The sequence below is a fragment of the Mirounga angustirostris genome, unplaced genomic scaffold (assembly GCF_029215605.1).
Source record: "Mirounga angustirostris isolate CCGP_5_RB_7025 unplaced genomic scaffold, mMirAng1.0.hap1 SCAF_7, whole genome shotgun sequence".
In the NCBI taxonomy this organism is placed as follows: Eukaryota; Metazoa; Chordata; class Mammalia; order Carnivora; family Phocidae; genus Mirounga; species Mirounga angustirostris.
This window is the reverse complement of record NW_026991715.1, coordinates 80,378,812-80,395,785: the sequence shown is the minus strand read 5'-3', so window position 1 is coordinate 80,395,785 and position 16,974 is coordinate 80,378,812. Positions and strand designations below refer to the sequence as shown.

Here is a 16,974-nt window from a genome sequence, read left to right as displayed (position 1 = left end):
TATATGCTATCGCTACGAGGAGAATCAAGAGAAAAATACACAAAGGCAGCAAGTGAAGTTACGGTAGAAACATAATAATCTGAGTTTAAACACTGAAGTCTGAAAATGTGAGATGCGCACTTCAGATTATCAAAGACTTATTTTTTCCTAATTAAAAAAATTAGACCATCTTTTTTAATATTAATTCCATGAATACTTTGTATAGCAAAGTTATATTTCTTAATGTAGTAGTGCTTATACAAAATAATAGAAACCGTGATGTTTGGGTTAAACACTTCAGATGATTGAATATTATGTTTTAAAGAATTAAAACACAATAAAATATACATCGCACTGAACTGCTAAGATCTTTTCATCTTTTTTTTAAAGGATTTCAGGAAAAGGTTCTTTAGCATATCATACTAAGAAAAAAATCAACATATCAGCATCAGTTATTATTGTGCAATACTGCAGAGGGAATTCCAATTATAATACACTTCGTCTTTGCTTATATTCTATTTTTAACCAGATTTTCTCTCATAGTCTTAGTGTTTTTCTCCTATTTGATTTATTTTTAGTCACCATGAACTTGACCACCCTCCTTATTAAGTGGATGGTCTTGCCGAATTTATTCTTTAACGTATGAAGTAAAAACGAACATGAGAATTTTTCACTGACATTAATGAGAGTCTTTTATTATTTTGTTACTTGTTCCTTGTGGAAGCCAAACTTGCTCCTTAATCTGGTCACCTGAGTCTCTTTACTCCATTTCCTAAATACATTGGGGCATGCTTGGGAAGAGAGCAGGCATGTGCAACTTTAATAGTATAAGAAATGTAAACATAATAGCGATGACTACAAATAGTTAATGCTACTTTAATAGAGGTACACATATATTTATGAAATATATTGTAAAAATTATATAGACATTTTAGAAATATATTTTTAGTTGTTCAGTATTCATGATTTAAAGAAATCATAAGCAAGTTATTTTGTAATATGAATCAACTGGAGCTTATTTTATAAATTTATATTATTTTTCTGATTTTCTTCAAGTCCAGAAAATCTATTTTGAAAAGGAGAAAAAAAATTCTGGATTTTATTGGTCATTTATCTTGGCATTTAAGCCATTAAGTAAGCCTCACTTACTTTACATCTTTACCTTAAAAAAAAAAAAAAAACTTGGCCACTGCTTTTTAAAAAAATCTGAAGCAGAAGTATTTTGAATACTGTACTGATTTTATCACACACCATCTGTTGATGATGTGTAAAGATACAATATTAATCACTTAATAACTAGAGCAAATGATCCCAATTAAGGAAAAATGAAAATCCATATTTGAGAACAATTTTTGAATCCATTACAAAGAGTTAAGTTTGAGTGCTTTCTTATTTCTGTATAAAGAACAGGGTCACATGAGTTGAAAATGATCTACAAGGCACTAACAGTTTTAAAATAGTTCAAGATCTGATCTATGAAGCATCTTCAATCCCTTAATAAGAAAAATAATTCATAAAAAAAGCATATTAAGAGAAATAATTTGTAAGGATAGAGTATAGCATGACAAAACACAAATAATAAAGATGAAGTACCTGGTATATATGAAATTGCAAATACATTTCTTCCAAATGATGCATGCTTAATCTCTCGCACAAATTCTTTGGTGTCAGTTTTAAAACACTGGATTCGACCATTTTCCCTGTCTGCCACGCATAATTGGCCCAGATGAGGCACAAGAGCCAAGCTGTGAGGAACACTGAACTGGCCTGGTTTAGGATTGCTCCTAGAAGACTCTACAGAACAAAGAAAAACCTCAGATACACAATTTGTAAAATCACCCAAATTCTGACTTTAACGTTTTCTAATGTTTCCAAGTCCATGGTAGTAAACCATTAAATATCTGGGGGACCAGGGGAAAAATAAGGTAAAGCAGTTTATAAGTTTATAATATCTCTTGCCCACAAACACATTATGGATTTTCTCCCTATTTGGACAAAGTTTTTGTGTTGAAGCATTCTTCTTTCCTCTCACAAGACTGTGTGTGTGTGTAAGAAAATTGCCAACTGGATGCATATGGAGGTCCTGTTTTTCCCACTGCAGGGGACAATTACATCCGACAATTACACCCAGTCGCTAGTTCCTAGTGTAACTGGCTAAGAATGACAGAGATCAAGAGTCAGATTGAGTACCTTCTCCCCACTGTGTGATGAACTCTCCAGTTGGTGAAAACTGCACAATCCGACTGTTGCAGTAACCGTCTGATACGTAGATGGTTCCAGTGTCTGGGTCTACAGCGACATCAGTGGGTTGACAAAAGTGATTCTGGTCACTGCCTGGTTGCATGCTCCTTCCCAGGATTAACAGAGGGCCGCCTTTACTGTTTGGATCCAGTTTGAACACCTTTTTAAAGAAGGAACAAAAGTCTTACCCACTCTGCATGGTTATTATGGGTACACCCCTGCCTGACCTAGACCACTTTCACAGGCAATTAGAGTGGAAGCTCCCAGAGGTTTATTTAGCAGAAGATACTTGGTAGAACTGGATAGTACTCTAAAAATCATCTGGTCTGATTCCTACATTCTTAAGGGAGGCCCTTAGAGATTAAGTGATCTGCTCAAGGTCATCCAGGTAATTGTCGGTGAATGGAGACTAGTAGTGAACGGGTGTCTTGTTCCCCCCACGTCACACTTTTTTTGTCTCTCCTCGGCTAATAGTACAGTGCTCTCCAGGTAATACATGAGCAATAACTGTTTACTGAGATGGTGTTTGAAGACTCTTATAGTTATGTCTTCTGAGTTCCAGGTTGTTTTTTTTTCTCCTAGTTTTCATACTTCTTTGCCACCTTTTCATAAAATGGATATTAAAGCTCATCTTTTGAGAGGAAGGCCTTATGTCTATTCTGTGATGGAAATAGAACTTCCTTTAAAAACAACAAAAATGTGATGTTTTAAATATAAACATGGATGTTCCTGAAGATCTTGTCTGGATTTATAGAAGATTAAAGTGGTTTAAGGAAAAAACAACAACACAAGTGATAAAACAGAACTAAGCCCTGGGAACACAGAAAAGAAAAGCAAATGTGGAGAGCCAAGAAGTGTGGGGAGGCCCATACAGTTGTTACAGTGAAGGCTCACATCTGGCCCTAAGCTTCCTGCCAGCCCAACATAGAAGGGTGACTTGATTATTTACATATTAGCTTTTCCTAGCCCTGAGTTCTAAAGGAAACATTTCAGATGTGGCAGTTCCATTTTCTTGTTATCAACTTCCTGTGTGACAGAAAAAGACCCAGACAGCTCTAGAGCATTTCAAAAGCGTAACTCCATTAAGTTCTATTTGAATCCCTGCCAAATGGAAGCTCACCTGATGCAGAGCCACGTCTGTGACCCAGTAATTTCCATCTTTATCTACACTCAAGCCATGGGGCAAATAAAATCTGCAAAATAAAAGCAATGGTCTTAATTATATAATTACTCCCAAAGCATACACGAGAAGAATTTTTTTGCTAATTAATCTGTAAAGGTAATAAAAATTTATGAATTGATAAACATGTACCTGCATTACTAAAGCCCAACATAAATTAAATGAAAATACCTGTTAAAATAGAAACCTCCTTTGACATGTCTTTTTTTAAAGTACATTCTTTTAATTCAAATTCAATTAGCCAACATATAGTACATCATTAGTTTCAGATGTAGAGTTTAATAATTCATCAGTTGCGTATAACACCCAGTGCTCATTACATCATGTGCCCTCCTTAATGCCCATCACCCCATTACCCCATCCCCCCACCCCTCCTTTTGACATACCTTGAGTGGTATTTATTTAATCTTTGAAAAATGCATAAATGAAGCCTACAATCAATTACAAGTATTTATCACAAAGTATGGTATATTAAACAACCCAAATAATATCAATTTAAAAACAAGTTCAAAGATCATAAATATTAACATTTTAGAAATTGTATAAAGCAAATTGTCTAGAAAAATATAAATGGATTTATATAGTTTGAATAGTTTAAACATGCTTCGAGGTAATGTAAGCTGTGTTAATAGAAAATATTAAATATAGGACTCGAAAGCTTTAAGAGTGCCTCCTAAAGACAGTAAAACCCAAAGAAAACACCTTCCAGCATACAAGCTCATCGAAGCAAAGTGAAGTGGTGTGCTGGATAATCACTGGAGAAGGTTAATCTCTTTAACAAATCAACTGGGATAATCTGGGTAAGAGAACTAACTGGAAACTAATGTAGACAGAGGCTCACAGGCTTAAGGAACTTAGAATTAACAAACACATGGGCAATATCTTAATGTGGTTGTGGTCAAATGACATCTGACAAACCACAAGCTGTTTGTCAGCTTCTAGCCTTAACCATGGTGGTGACACCACAGACTTTTTTTTTCATGAGCCAAGACCGTAACACCGTGAGCTTGACTAATGAACTGAACTAGATCTGTGTTTTGGTGACTGACTGTGAGGGTTATGACTTGCTTTCAACACAGACACCCCACTGCTGGCCAGGTTCATTTGGCAGCCATTTCTCCGCCTTCCTCTGATTCCTTTCTGGAAAGAGAATGCTTCTGATTCATGGGTACAGCACCAGGGGGACAGGCTCAAACCCACTAAGTGGTAGAGCTGCTATTAGGATTTGGCCCCTGACTCGCCATCTTAGAATCCTATAAAAAAAAAAAAACAACCCTAATTATTACCATCCTCATAAGCAGCTGCGCTCAGAATGGATGGCTCCCTGGCTTTTCCTGTGCCTAAGCAGATGGAGCAGGGTGTAGTTCCTGAAGCTGCCAGGTTGAAATGGTTGAGGACACTCTGTAAGCAGGTCCCCTTCCCTTCAATGACCATGAATATCAGCCAATATTTTTTTTGGCTGCCAAATGTCATCTAGGAATAAGACCAAATAATAAGTCTTTCAAAGCCAAATTACCTATGCATGCTAAGGAAAACTAAAAATGACATTTGTTTCGTTTTCACTTTGAGATAGCAAGAAAGAAGCCTTTTTTCTTAATGTTGATTACTTGATGATTTTGGTTATGTGACTTTAATGCTGAAAAAAAATTTTTTTAATCTTCAGATCCATGCTGATCAGCAATTCACTTCATTAGTCATGAGTATCAATGGTGCTATGAAGTTTGAGTACTGATTAGAATCACCTGGGAGCTTTAAAATTAGCTTTTGACGCCTGGGTCCCATCCCAGCCGAAATCTCAATCTGGTTTTTTGAAGCTTCCCAGGTGATTCTAATTTCAGTCAGGGTTTAGAACCACCTATTTAGAAAATGGAAGATGGGATGGCCCGATTAGTCTCCTGCTTTCGTAAGCTGCGCCTTTTCACCAGCCACCGTACGATACACCCTTTCCGAGACCAGAGCCAGTGCCACACTTTAACAAACAAGCCTTAATAACCACAGAAATAATTTCACTCACAGATTTTTTCCACTGGACTGGAGTACTGCAGCATTATTTGGATCTATGACAAGAATAGTGTCTTCTTCAATTGGCCCGAGTCCTCTTTGCTGGTAAACAAACATGCTATCAAAAGAGCTGAAAAAGAAAAAAAAAAAGGCATTAGAATGGAAAATAAGCCAATGAGAAATGGCAATGAACTTGAGAAATGCAGATCATTCACTTGAGGTTCAAAATACAGAATCAAGAGAAGAGCTTAAACTTTGTTGTCCTTCACATTTCTCTTTGATTCCATCTATGTATATATACATATACATATATATACCAGTATGTATATAATGGTAGTTACATATATACCATCGGCCCCTAGAACCGTGCTGCTCAGAGTGGTCAGTGGAGCGAACTGTCCGGAGATGCAAGGTCTCACACCCACCAAATCTGAAATCTGTCCTTTCACAAGATCCCCACGTGATTCATATTCACATGAGAGTTTAAGAAATACTACCAAGAACGCTTAACCATTTTTTTTTAAAGCTCCGCAAAATATTTTAATAGCTATTTTCTTTCAAACTACAAAAGAAATCATAATTTATTTTAACTTACACTGTAATAAGGAAAGTATAAATGACAGCAGAAGGGGTAGTGATCAAAAGTATGTTTGCTACTGTATCTGTCATAGGTATAACATGCAGATACATATTACAAGGATAGAGGATCTAATGCTCAAAATATTTTAAAAATATAAAACATAATTGATTCTTGAAACAAGAATATGCTTAGAAACATAAGACTTCCATAAAACAAATATTCTATAAGTACAAAATGGGCAACTATATAATAATATAAAAACTAAAACTAATATGACAAGTGCTGTTTTTAACTCTGTATCTCCCAGGCTATAAAATATTATGAACATACATGTTAATGTATATTTTTTCCATTTATATTTCTATATGAGTTGCTAGTAATATATTTCCCTAAGTTGACAATTATCACAGATACTGTACTTATTTCGATTCCTGTTTAGGAAATTATTTGGGATACGTGACAAAGACAAAATCTTGTAACCTAATCTTATGTAACGGAGAGATAAATACACAGAACACCAAGAGACCAATTTATATTTTAAAAAACAGAGAACTTGGGCGCCTGGATGGCTCAGTCATTAAGCGTCTGCCTTCGGCTCCAGGTCATGATCCCAGGGTCCTGGGATCGAGCCCTGCATAGGGCTCTCTGCTCAGCACAAAGCCTGCTTCTCCCTTTCCCACTCCCCCTCTTGTGTTCCTGCTCTCGTTATCTCTCTGTCAAAAAAAACAAACAAAAACAAAAACAAAAAAACCAGAGAACTGGATCAGCACATAGTTGAGTCATACGCATGTGTGTGTCTATATAAAAATATACATAATATATTTATATTTTGCCAAAGTCAATGGATGATCAATGAATATTTCTGTAACAGAATTTCCTTTATAGAATTGACAAAGCCGTTCAAAAAACTATACTGTATAAGCAAAAGAAGTTTTGTAGTTTTGTAGTTCAACTGTATAAGCAAAAGAAGAATCTGAGTAATATTAAATATTTATGGAGATAATATTTGCAATTTGGAAAGGCAAAAGAATGATCAAATCTGTCTCCTACCTATTGATTGGATGGTTGTGATTCTTGTGGAACTTATGCAGGGTCCCAGTAGAAGAATAAAAAATTCAAAATTACATTCTCTTGCCATTAAAAATACACATCACACAATTATTTGAGCTTCTTGACTGTTACAGTCTTCTGGGAATATTTTTCATGAAAGAACAATAAGTCCCTGAAGTAGTTCTTATTAATGATGCATTCAATTGAAAACAAAATATTGATTCAGCATTGTCAACCTAAAACTTAAGTAATACTGTTCACATAATGCTATTATATGTGTAGTTAAAAACCACACAGCAGTCCCTAGGGAAAAAAAAAAGTACCTGAGTTTATGAAACAGAAGTAACATCACTAGCAAAGCAGATTTCAGAAGATATTCATGGGATCATTATTAAATGGAAATGTGAAATTTTATTAGAACCAATGTAAGAGTATACAAGGTCTTATTAAATCATGGGAGACTGATAAAGAGTGACTATGACATAACTCTTTAAAACTATGAAAACCAAAAAGAGTTTATCCTATATCTGAAACTCTATTTTCAATATGAATTTCTTACTAAAAAACATCATATAGATTCTTCTAGAAAACAATGACCCTGGGTTCAACCACCAACGTTCGCTTTTTTGCCAACGCGTCTGTGATACCGGATAACGTAAGTGCTGCATGTCTAAGACTCATTGTATGCTAGAAGGTTCACATTCATGTGTAATAGTCTCCTCGGCTATTTTCTGTTTTCAGGCTTATGTTATATTCCTCATTCTCCAAGAACATTGCAGTGTTTATAATGGCACAATGGCAATCTAGATAATGTGAGTTGTACTTTCCCTGTAAGGAGTTAAAATCTGTTTCCTCTTTCTTTGAAATTTTGAGATAATTGTGGATTCACATGCAGTTGCAAGAAACAATACAGAGAGGTTTCTCAAAGGTAGCATTTGGCACAACTATAGTACAACATCATAACCAGGATATTTATTGATATTGCTAAACATCCACCGATCATATTTAGATTTCCTTTTCTCTTCTGTATTTCCTAAAATTTTCTTTTATTCTTGCAGTTTATTTGCTTGGATATGGAACATAGTAGTATATTACTTCTCTACTTCACCCTCACTTGGGAGTTAGTAATATGGACTGTTACCAAATCCTCATAATTCTTTTTTTTTTTTTAATTTTATTTATTTATTTGCGAGAGAGAGAATGAGAGACAGAGAGCATGAGAGGGAGGAGGGTCAGAGGGAGAAGCAGACTCCCCGCCAAGCAGGGAGCCCGATGCGGGACTTGATCCCGGGACTCCAGCATCATGACCTGAGCCGAAGGCAGTCGCTTAACCGACTGAGCCACCCAGGCGCCCCAACCAAATCCTCGTAATTCTTACCACGTGCTATACACTTGATATATTGATAGTGTTCTGACCCACTACTGATAGCTAGTAAGAGTGGCATTGCACGGTGGCAGTAGTACCTAATGTAGATCCTGAGAAAACTGGAGCATGCCAGAGCTTAGCTGATCAGTCCTAATCCTTTTCATTTGGGATAGCGGGGCCTTCGTGCAACTGGCTACTGGCCCTTGGCAGTGACACAGGGCAAGTAACAAAAGAAATTGGTATTTTTTCTTAAGCGGGAAAAATCACACACACACACTAAATCCGCCAAATAAAGGAGTTTAAAAACTCCTGCAATTCAAAGAAAGGTAACCCTTGAACGGTTCATGACTGGACGTCAGATCCCAGGGCGGGCTACACCGTTGCTGTGGCTAGCTGCTGCTTTAGTGATCTCAAGCAGCCACCCCACATTATATGCTGCAGAGCGGTCTTCATTTCAACCACATCTAACTTTTTACGGGCTATAATAATACCCTGCAAATTTCACCCAGTGCCTGCAGCACTGCTGATTTTTGTTTGCTTCTCTGAAAAAGCACTCAGCCAAAGACACTGAACTGTGGCCTATGGGCCGGAATTCATCAGTTCTTTATTTTAGCAGTTTGAATTCCCTGTCAATGATTTTGCACATTAGCAGCTAATCAAACAGTTTCGATAAGGCTGAGAAGAAATGTTTTGCTATATTCACGCAGAAAAGAAACAAGAGTAAGGAGAAAATAAACTTCTGTGCCATCAATCAAAATTACGGGAATGCAAAGTAAATAACAGCAACTGAGAAGTAGAATATAATGTAATTATATAAATTAAGAAACTGGAGAAAGAACCATAGGTTTTCTTTTGCTTTTACTTTATTTTTTAATTTTAATTCCTGGGTAGTTACCACACAGCGTTATATTCATTGCAGGGGTACAATATAGCGATTTAACACTTCTGAACATTCCTCAGTGCTCATCATGGTAAGTGTACTCTTAAGCCCCCTTCACCTATTTCACCCATCCCCCCCTCACCGCCCACCCCCTCTAACCATCTGTTAGAACTGTAAGTTTTCAAGTGAGAAAATAAGTGGAAAGGTCCCCTCAATATTAGCGAAGCAGAGATCTACCATACAAAGGCCAGAGACTTTAAATGGAATGTACTTAAATATTATGTTAAAAACACTTACTTCTGAAAATAAACACATTGCAAAAAATCCCTGTGAGGAGGAAAAGAGGTAAAAGACAAAAAAACCAATATGACTTTAGTGCCCTGATGGACCTAGAACTGGAGACATCACAAATAGGGATGAAAAGAACAAAGAACTAGATATTATGGCACTGGGCTTTGTTGGGTCAGTAAAGCCACCGAGGACCAGGTGCTTGACAAAGTGCTTTTTGTTACTCAACAGAATAAGGCACTTAACAAAGCCCTCATTTTTTTGGACTAGGGAACTGAGGGTAAGGGAGTGCAAACATCTTCATGCAGGTCTCAGAGCTAGGAAATGGTAACCAAGATTCAAACCCAGGTCTCCTGTCTTTAAAAAACAAACAAACAAAAACCATATATATATATATATATGGTTTTCTCTTACTAGGACTGACCTCACTGGAATGGAGAATTTCCCTGCCAGTTATCAAATTTCACGTGTGTATGCAGAAGAGATGGGAGAATAGTCACATAATGAAGAACTAGAGAAAGTGACATAACACTGGAAGCAAATGGCTTAAGTGGCAAATGGCAATGTGAGAGAAAATGCTAGGACATGGAAACATTCTTTCTGTAGAACTCCTCATGATTTTCTCTCAGATATGAAGGTTCTAAGGTACCATTCAGTCACTTTGAGTTCCGTTTTCTAGGCTCACTAAATTCTTAAGGTATAAAAGAATTTGCAGATGTAAAAGCAGAACCTCAAGCAGATAACTGAGACTCCAGAAAACTAGTGAGGCTAATCTTAAACTGATTTTTCTATAAGTCAGGATGCAGAGAGATTTCTGCAACAACAGATCTCAGCAAGATTCCATAAGGCACTGATGAAGAGATGTCTTGTGAGCTGTTTGGGGGTGGGGGGTGCAAATAGGAGAAGATTCCCAGAAGACCACATCTCCAAGAACAAAACTTGCTAAGTCAGCCACTCAACTATTCAAATCTTATGAACAACCTTTATGAAGATATGAAAGGCATGCTCATCAAACAGACCTGACACAAGGCTGGAAGGGACAGCTCATTCTATAGTTAATTAAGAATAAAATAATATCTGTAAATTGTTAAATCTAATATGGTGAAATGTAACTGGAATAAAGTCCTGAATTCAATATTTTAAAAACACCACATAAGTATAAGTTTCCAGTAAAAAACTTGAGCACAATTTTATGAAATACATTTGAAGATCTCAGCAGCTTCAACACATGGCAACAAGGTGATATGACTGCTGAAAAAAGTGAATACAATCCTTTTACACTCACAGATATCTAAAATACACATGAAGGACAGTAATTGCATTGCCGATCAGGTAATAGATGAGGTATTGTGGCCACTTCTCAACCAAACACCTTAGAAGGATGAGAAATCAGTGTGCCTTCAGATGACAGTATGATGTCAGCATAAAGGTTGGTTGAGGGCCTGGGGATATTAAGTCTGGAGAAGATAAGACTTCCTTCAAATATGTAAGTAACTGACATGGATAAATGGGAGTAAGTTCATCCTGCATTAGGTTGTCATGAAGGTGGAGTTAGAAGACTCAGATTTGAGTTTAAATAATGAAGAACTTTCTAACACTTAGATGAGTCCCATATTTGGAAAGCATGTCTCATATCATAGGGAATTTTCCTGGCACTGAGAGTTCAAGCAGTGGATGACTGTGGAAGATCTTGTAAAGAGGTGTCTGCATTAGGTAGGAAATGGGAAGTGAGCTCTCTGGTGCACATTTGCTCTTCTGGGTGCCCAATGTCTACTGCCCCATTCATGTTCTAAGAAAACCTCCATGTTTGTTTGGTTGACCCAATACATTCTGAGCCTCACTCTCAGCCCATTTGCTTCAGATGATGTCAACTCTACTCCCAAATTCCAGGGACAGAACAAAAAACTTTCGGCTAAGCCAAAGAGTGGATGTCATTCTTCTGCTACAAGGACTGGTTTGGAGATGGAGGAGATGTGACCTAAGTCAGACCAAAAAATATGCTAAAACACTCAATTTAAGGATTTTCTGTTGACCTGTCAGGGACATAGATGATCTCTTTTGTGAGACTAGTGAAATAATGTGATTCTGAAGCTGAAAACAGGGAGAGGATCAATCAGGGCCCAGGAATGGAACCAACCAGGGGAAAATGTATTAAAAAATGGATCTGGGTGATGTCGTTTGGACGTCCATACCCTTGAAGTTTTCACTTATATGAACTGATAAATTTCCTAAGCTAGTCTGTGTTGGTTTTCTCTCTTACTGAAAGAATCCCAAGTGATACAACTTCCAAGATCCCTTCCAACTCCATGTGAAATAAAAAAAATAAATGATATAAAGGAAAACAACTTTTAACACCTAAAAATTAGGGGTAAAACCCTTGATTTAGTTAAGTGGGTATGTGATGTGGGTCCTGCCTAGTGGAACCACAACCATAGCTGAGAGAAATAAAAGAAAGGCCAAGAAGCAAGACTTGACAGTCATCTGATTTTAAGAAAGAGACCCAGGAACAGCTGTTTGGAGGCAGGAGCCACCCAGCTCCTGCTGGGAGGCATTTAAATTTGAAAGAGCTCCAGCTGTCACACTGCCCTAACACCAGGACAGACAAGAGGCTCTTAAAGTTTTCATTACACCCTGCTGGTAATAGGCATTTCTTATTTCAGCTAGAAGCTTCTTAAAGTAGCCATAATGAAGTCAGGGACAGGCAGGGAAGAAAATGGAAATCAAATGGAGAAAAGGAGTGACAGTCACCTTTCAGGAGGTTAAGTGGTTATTATTATTATTATTATTATTATTATTATTATTATTATTGCAGTTTGGTTACCATGCTTAATTAGCACGGTTAAATAGAAGAGTAAGGGGTGATCAGGGAAATCAGGTAGAAATGAGGAGTAACAGTACTTATAAAAACAGCTGATACGATGATACCAAAGAGCGTTGGGTACTAAGTATTAATTAGGGATTGTTCATGCCAAGTGCTGTCTCATAATTAAAGAATGACCACATCCTGGAAATTAGGGGATACAGAGGGCTTAGATTTGATTTAGAGCAAGTTCTGGCCTTATGGAAACTATAATTTCGTGAACGTGAGAAATATTAGGAAGGGAAAAATTCCAAGGAAGAGGATGAATACAGGATTTCTCACTACTCTCCTCAAACAGTTGGTAGCAACAAGAATGCAATTTCCACCCAATCGTTAATGTCCATGATCTCTCACCAGGACATCATAAATTCTTCAGGCAGGTGTTGTTTTTGTCTTTTTACAATCCTTAGATATTTAATGAGGGAGAACAAAAACTATGTATTTTGTCTGTTTTATATAATGCGACTTACGTATGAAGGATGGCCATGCAAGACGGTTCAAAGAACGGAATCCACAAATCCACATCTATTTTTCTAAAAACTAACAGAGTAATCCACTTCTAATTCTCCTCATAGAATAATAGAGCAGACAGTGGTTAAAAGCAGAGAAGTGAGTTCCAGAAGAGAATCTCCTGGCAGGTATGGATTGAAAAGGCTGCTAGAGGCCAACGGACAATACAGGAAAGACACAAGGAAAGAGAGAGAACAAAATTCTTAACATCCGAAAGATAAAGATGAGTAAGAAAGAAGAAAGAGATTTAACGAGTTGAATCAGCACATCTGCTCTGAAGAGTCTTGCATTTTCAACAACACCCTTTTGTTGGTGCCATTTATCAGGATAAACACACCAGGGCCTTGGCCGTGAAACTGGAATCTATTTGCCCATGATACTGGTTATCTAGATGAAAGCTAGATGCCAGGAGAAAGCAGCTCTTTTGCTAGGACTAACACACAAGTCACAGAAAATGTTCTTCTGTGGCTCTTAGTTCATAGTCTTGTGTCACTCTTTTCGGCCCCAAGCTGGCCCGTACTGATCCCTTGTCCTAGTAAGCTGTCCCAGCCTCTGCTGTTTGCTTGCAGTGAGTATCCCATTAAAACAGAGAATTGGACTTTATCCAATCTAGCTTTAGCCAGCTGAAACAGTGTCAGTGGGAGAAAATGATGCTGTAATTTTCTCCTCTGGTAAAATGTAGCTAGAAATCCATGCAGAAAATGTAGCAATATTCATTAAAAGAAGAATATGCTACGATGAATAGAAAGAGTTTGCTTTTAGAAGCACTTGTTAAAATACCATTAGATGTTCGATAATGACTAAGACGATGTAACAGAGATGTATGACTAGGAATAGTGAGTTCGATTGCTTTGAACTCTGAAGTGATTTCCTTCTCAGATTCCATTTTCAAGTGTGACAACTGGAAAGGACAATTAAACATTAACAAAGTTAGCAATCTGTTTTGAAATGCTGCCTGAATTCCCTCTTCACCTGCACAAAGAAAACCCCATCCATGTAGAGTGACAGAGCAGGCTTAGCATTAGCATGAGTTCATTCAATATCTCTGAAAATGGAAGAAAAAAAACAACGGAACTATCTATGTAGGTCCTCAATTTTCCAAACTAGACCCTACAGCTGTACATTTGAAAGAAGAAGATTCATGACACTTAATTGAGATCTTAAGATTTACCTTCCTGTGTAAATTTGTGATAAAAACAAATGAATAAATGGATATTCCTTACTTAGGAGAGTTGACATAACCTGCTAAATTGTGGACCAAGCTTTTAAAAATATCATCATATGAATGTACTCACAATCCCATAAACGGCAGTATCACAAAGTGGGTACCTGGGCTGACCTGGGAGTCAGATAGAAAGGAACTGAAGCCTGGCTTTGCCATTTGCTAACTCCAAGTCATGCGCAAAACACTTGCCTTCTCTTGGTTTCCTCATCTGGAAAATGTGACTGGTGGTGAGAGTAACAGTGCCCGAATGTGTGAGCTGATTTACGTAGACATTTAGAACAGTGACAGGCCCACAGGGAACAATAAATGTTAGACAGACATCTTTACCAAAAATCCTTCCAAGAAGATAGTGGAAGGTGGAATAAAAGGTTGGAAAGAGAAACCCAGACGGAAAAGCAGGGGAATTAGTCCTTAAGTCTTTGGTGCTCTTTTTTTTGTTTTTTGTGTTTTTTTTTTTTTAAGATTTTATTTATTTATTTGAGAGAGAGAGAATGAGAGAGAGCACATGAGAGGGGGGAGGGTCAGAGGGAGAAGCAGACTCCCTGCCGAGCAGGGAGCCCGATGCGGGACTCGATCCCGGGACTCCAGGATCATGACCTGAGCCGAAGGCAGTCGCTCAACCGACTGAGCCACCCAGGCGCCCTGGTGCTCTTAAAAAAGAGAAAATTTGAGTAATAAAATCAATCTCTATGAAAATGTGAAGGCCAAGCTACTCTTCTTACGCACGTGGTAGCCAAATTGGTTCAACCATAATCTCCAGAAGGCTAACTGTGATCACTGCCATGGAGCAGTCTGCTGGAAAAGGGGAGTTCAACTGCCTTAGAACGGTTCTTTATGCAGCATATACACAGAAATAACAAAGTGCTTCACTGTAGTCACCTAATTATCTTTTCTTGGTTGATCATTTCTCATGATGCCCTTTCTCTGAAGTCTTGAAATGCCTCAGCAGTGTACTGTCTTAACTGCCTTTAATATTACTCTCCTTAGGAACGTGAAGATAGCTTCAAGGAGGAAGTAGGAAAACGGTAAGCAGGTAGGATCACAGATTGTTACTGCCTTCTCTCCATAAACTAGACTGTGAAACCGTTTTAGTTCGTTTTAAAATGCACAAGACTTCCTTTCCGCTACTTATCACAGTCATGCATTAAAAGAATAAATGTGGTTTGCTCACAAAAATCAAGTTCAAAGAGAACCTTGGTATTCTCTTTCTGTTTAACAAAAAGTGACGCGTGCTAGATTTGTTTTCATTTACTCCTTGAAGGAAAAATATTACTTACTTTCCGTCCCAGACATGGTCACCTCTGTGGAAAATCACCAGATTATTCTTCAGGTCCAGAGCCACCCCAGAAACCTGGCCTGGTAGCAAGTATACTCCAGGCCAATCCAGTGCTTCTTCGATATGGAAATCTAAAAAGATAAATCCATACATGTGGTGTAAGAAGGAAAGCTAGTATAGCCTCATGAAGACTCACCGTGGTTATGAGAGACTCATGCAGTACTGTCACTAGATGCAAGGAAAACAAAACCAAGCCGTGCTCTATACCAATATACCACATGCACATGCCAGCCAGCTTCCCGAGCTACAAGATAAAGAAGTGCCTGTGAACCGGTTTTGGGGACCATATGCCCACTTTCCCTGTCGATAACATGCCTGTAAAAACAGCTTACCGTTAGGTCATGAAAGAGCAAAATCTGAGCCTGCTTTCTTCTGGATAAGAGTCTTCTTTAAAATTCGTATTTTGGGGAAATATGGCAACATGGATGGCATCATTTTAATTCAAAGCTTTTACATGTGAATAAATAGCAAGCGTGGACAAGAAGCCTCTGTGTGTGTGTGTGTGTGTGCGTGCGCACGTATGAGCGATCTAACTCCTGTGTAAATTCTGGATGTTCACTATATGAGACCCTATAATAAACCATGACTAATTATCTCTTGTACAAGGAACCTATCTGAGATATTGATCTCATTCCTCTGAACGTGAGTGTTCCTGTAACGATGGGTATGGAGAGACACAATTTCATTGCTTGCATTTCATGGTTTCCTAACATAAGAGAAGTGAAACGTAACAGAAACTTTGTGACTGGACGATTTCCAAGTTATTTTCATTTCTCATCAGAATACATTTATACTTAGAGAACACGTGGGTTTATTTGTGTTAATTCCTTTTATAAATGTGCTCATGAATAAAGAGGCATGCTGTATGGATTCCCTATACTAACTGCGGATGTAAAGTTACGAAGATACTGTGAGATCTACTGTATCAGTGTCAATATTTCTTTCTCTCTCAAATGCTTCAATAGAAATGCTGAGAAGTAGAAAAGCAGCAATTCGAGTCTCATTTCTCCTTCCCATCTTCTGGAGGACGGGGCAACATGCAATGAAATCCTTGGAGACAGGAACTACAGACTGGAGGAAGAAAGGGAAGCACAGGACCTAGATAATGAGCTTCCACAAGCTTGAAAGGATGCTGGGGTGAGGATAAACATTTCGAAGTAATTTTCTCAACTGTACGTAAGGAAATAGTACCACTTCACTCAAAGTCTCTTTACCTTTGCATATTTAATTTTTCTTTAGTAAAAATTAATGAGACAGCACAAGTGAATGCCTAGATCAGTTCTGCCTACAACTTTGGCTGAAGCATCTTCAACAAGTATTCCCTAAGTGTATTGTCTACGTAAGGCATTATGCTAGATTCCGGGAACACAAAGAAGTAAAATATGGTTTCCGGCCTTGAATAATGTGTAGAATGAAATGAGAGAAGACGGAAACTGAATACTTATGACACGATGCAGTGCCGGAACACAGGAGAGGGT

The 16,974-nt window shown here is 37.8% G+C and overlaps 2 protein-coding genes across 25 annotated transcripts in view; one reads left to right on the top strand and one right to left on the bottom strand.

The window, feature by feature from the left end:
• GIN1 (gypsy retrotransposon integrase 1) overlaps positions 1-16,726 on the top strand; it is an 85,131-nt gene extending 68,405 nt beyond the window's left edge. For 3 of the 7 annotated variants that reach the window (XM_064596440.1, XM_064596438.1, XM_064596432.1), the window contains 2 exons: positions 15,148-15,193; positions 16,462-16,726. The gene's annotated coding sequence lies outside the window, so the exon portion shown is untranslated. Of the gene's footprint in view, positions 1-7,607; positions 7,687-15,147; positions 15,194-16,461 lie in introns of all 7 variants that reach the window. The other 4 variants (XM_064596436.1, XM_064596433.1, XM_064596435.1 and 1 more) reach the window with 4 other exon arrangements.
• Positions 1-16,974, bottom strand: part of PAM (peptidylglycine alpha-amidating monooxygenase) — a 283,678-nt gene that overhangs the window by 17,564 nt on the left and 249,140 nt on the right. For all 18 annotated transcript variants that reach the window (XM_064596425.1, XM_064596426.1, XM_064596429.1 and 15 more), the window contains 5 exons: positions 15,438-15,567; positions 5,415-5,531; positions 3,341-3,413; positions 2,170-2,380; positions 1,573-1,773 (listed from right to left, as the gene is read on the bottom strand). In XM_064596425.1, the coding sequence (XP_064452495.1) occupies positions 1,573-1,773; positions 2,170-2,380; positions 3,341-3,413; positions 5,415-5,531; positions 15,438-15,567 (732 nt within the window). The remainder of the gene's footprint in view (positions 1-1,572; positions 1,774-2,169; positions 2,381-3,340; positions 3,414-5,414; positions 5,532-15,437; positions 15,568-16,974) is intronic.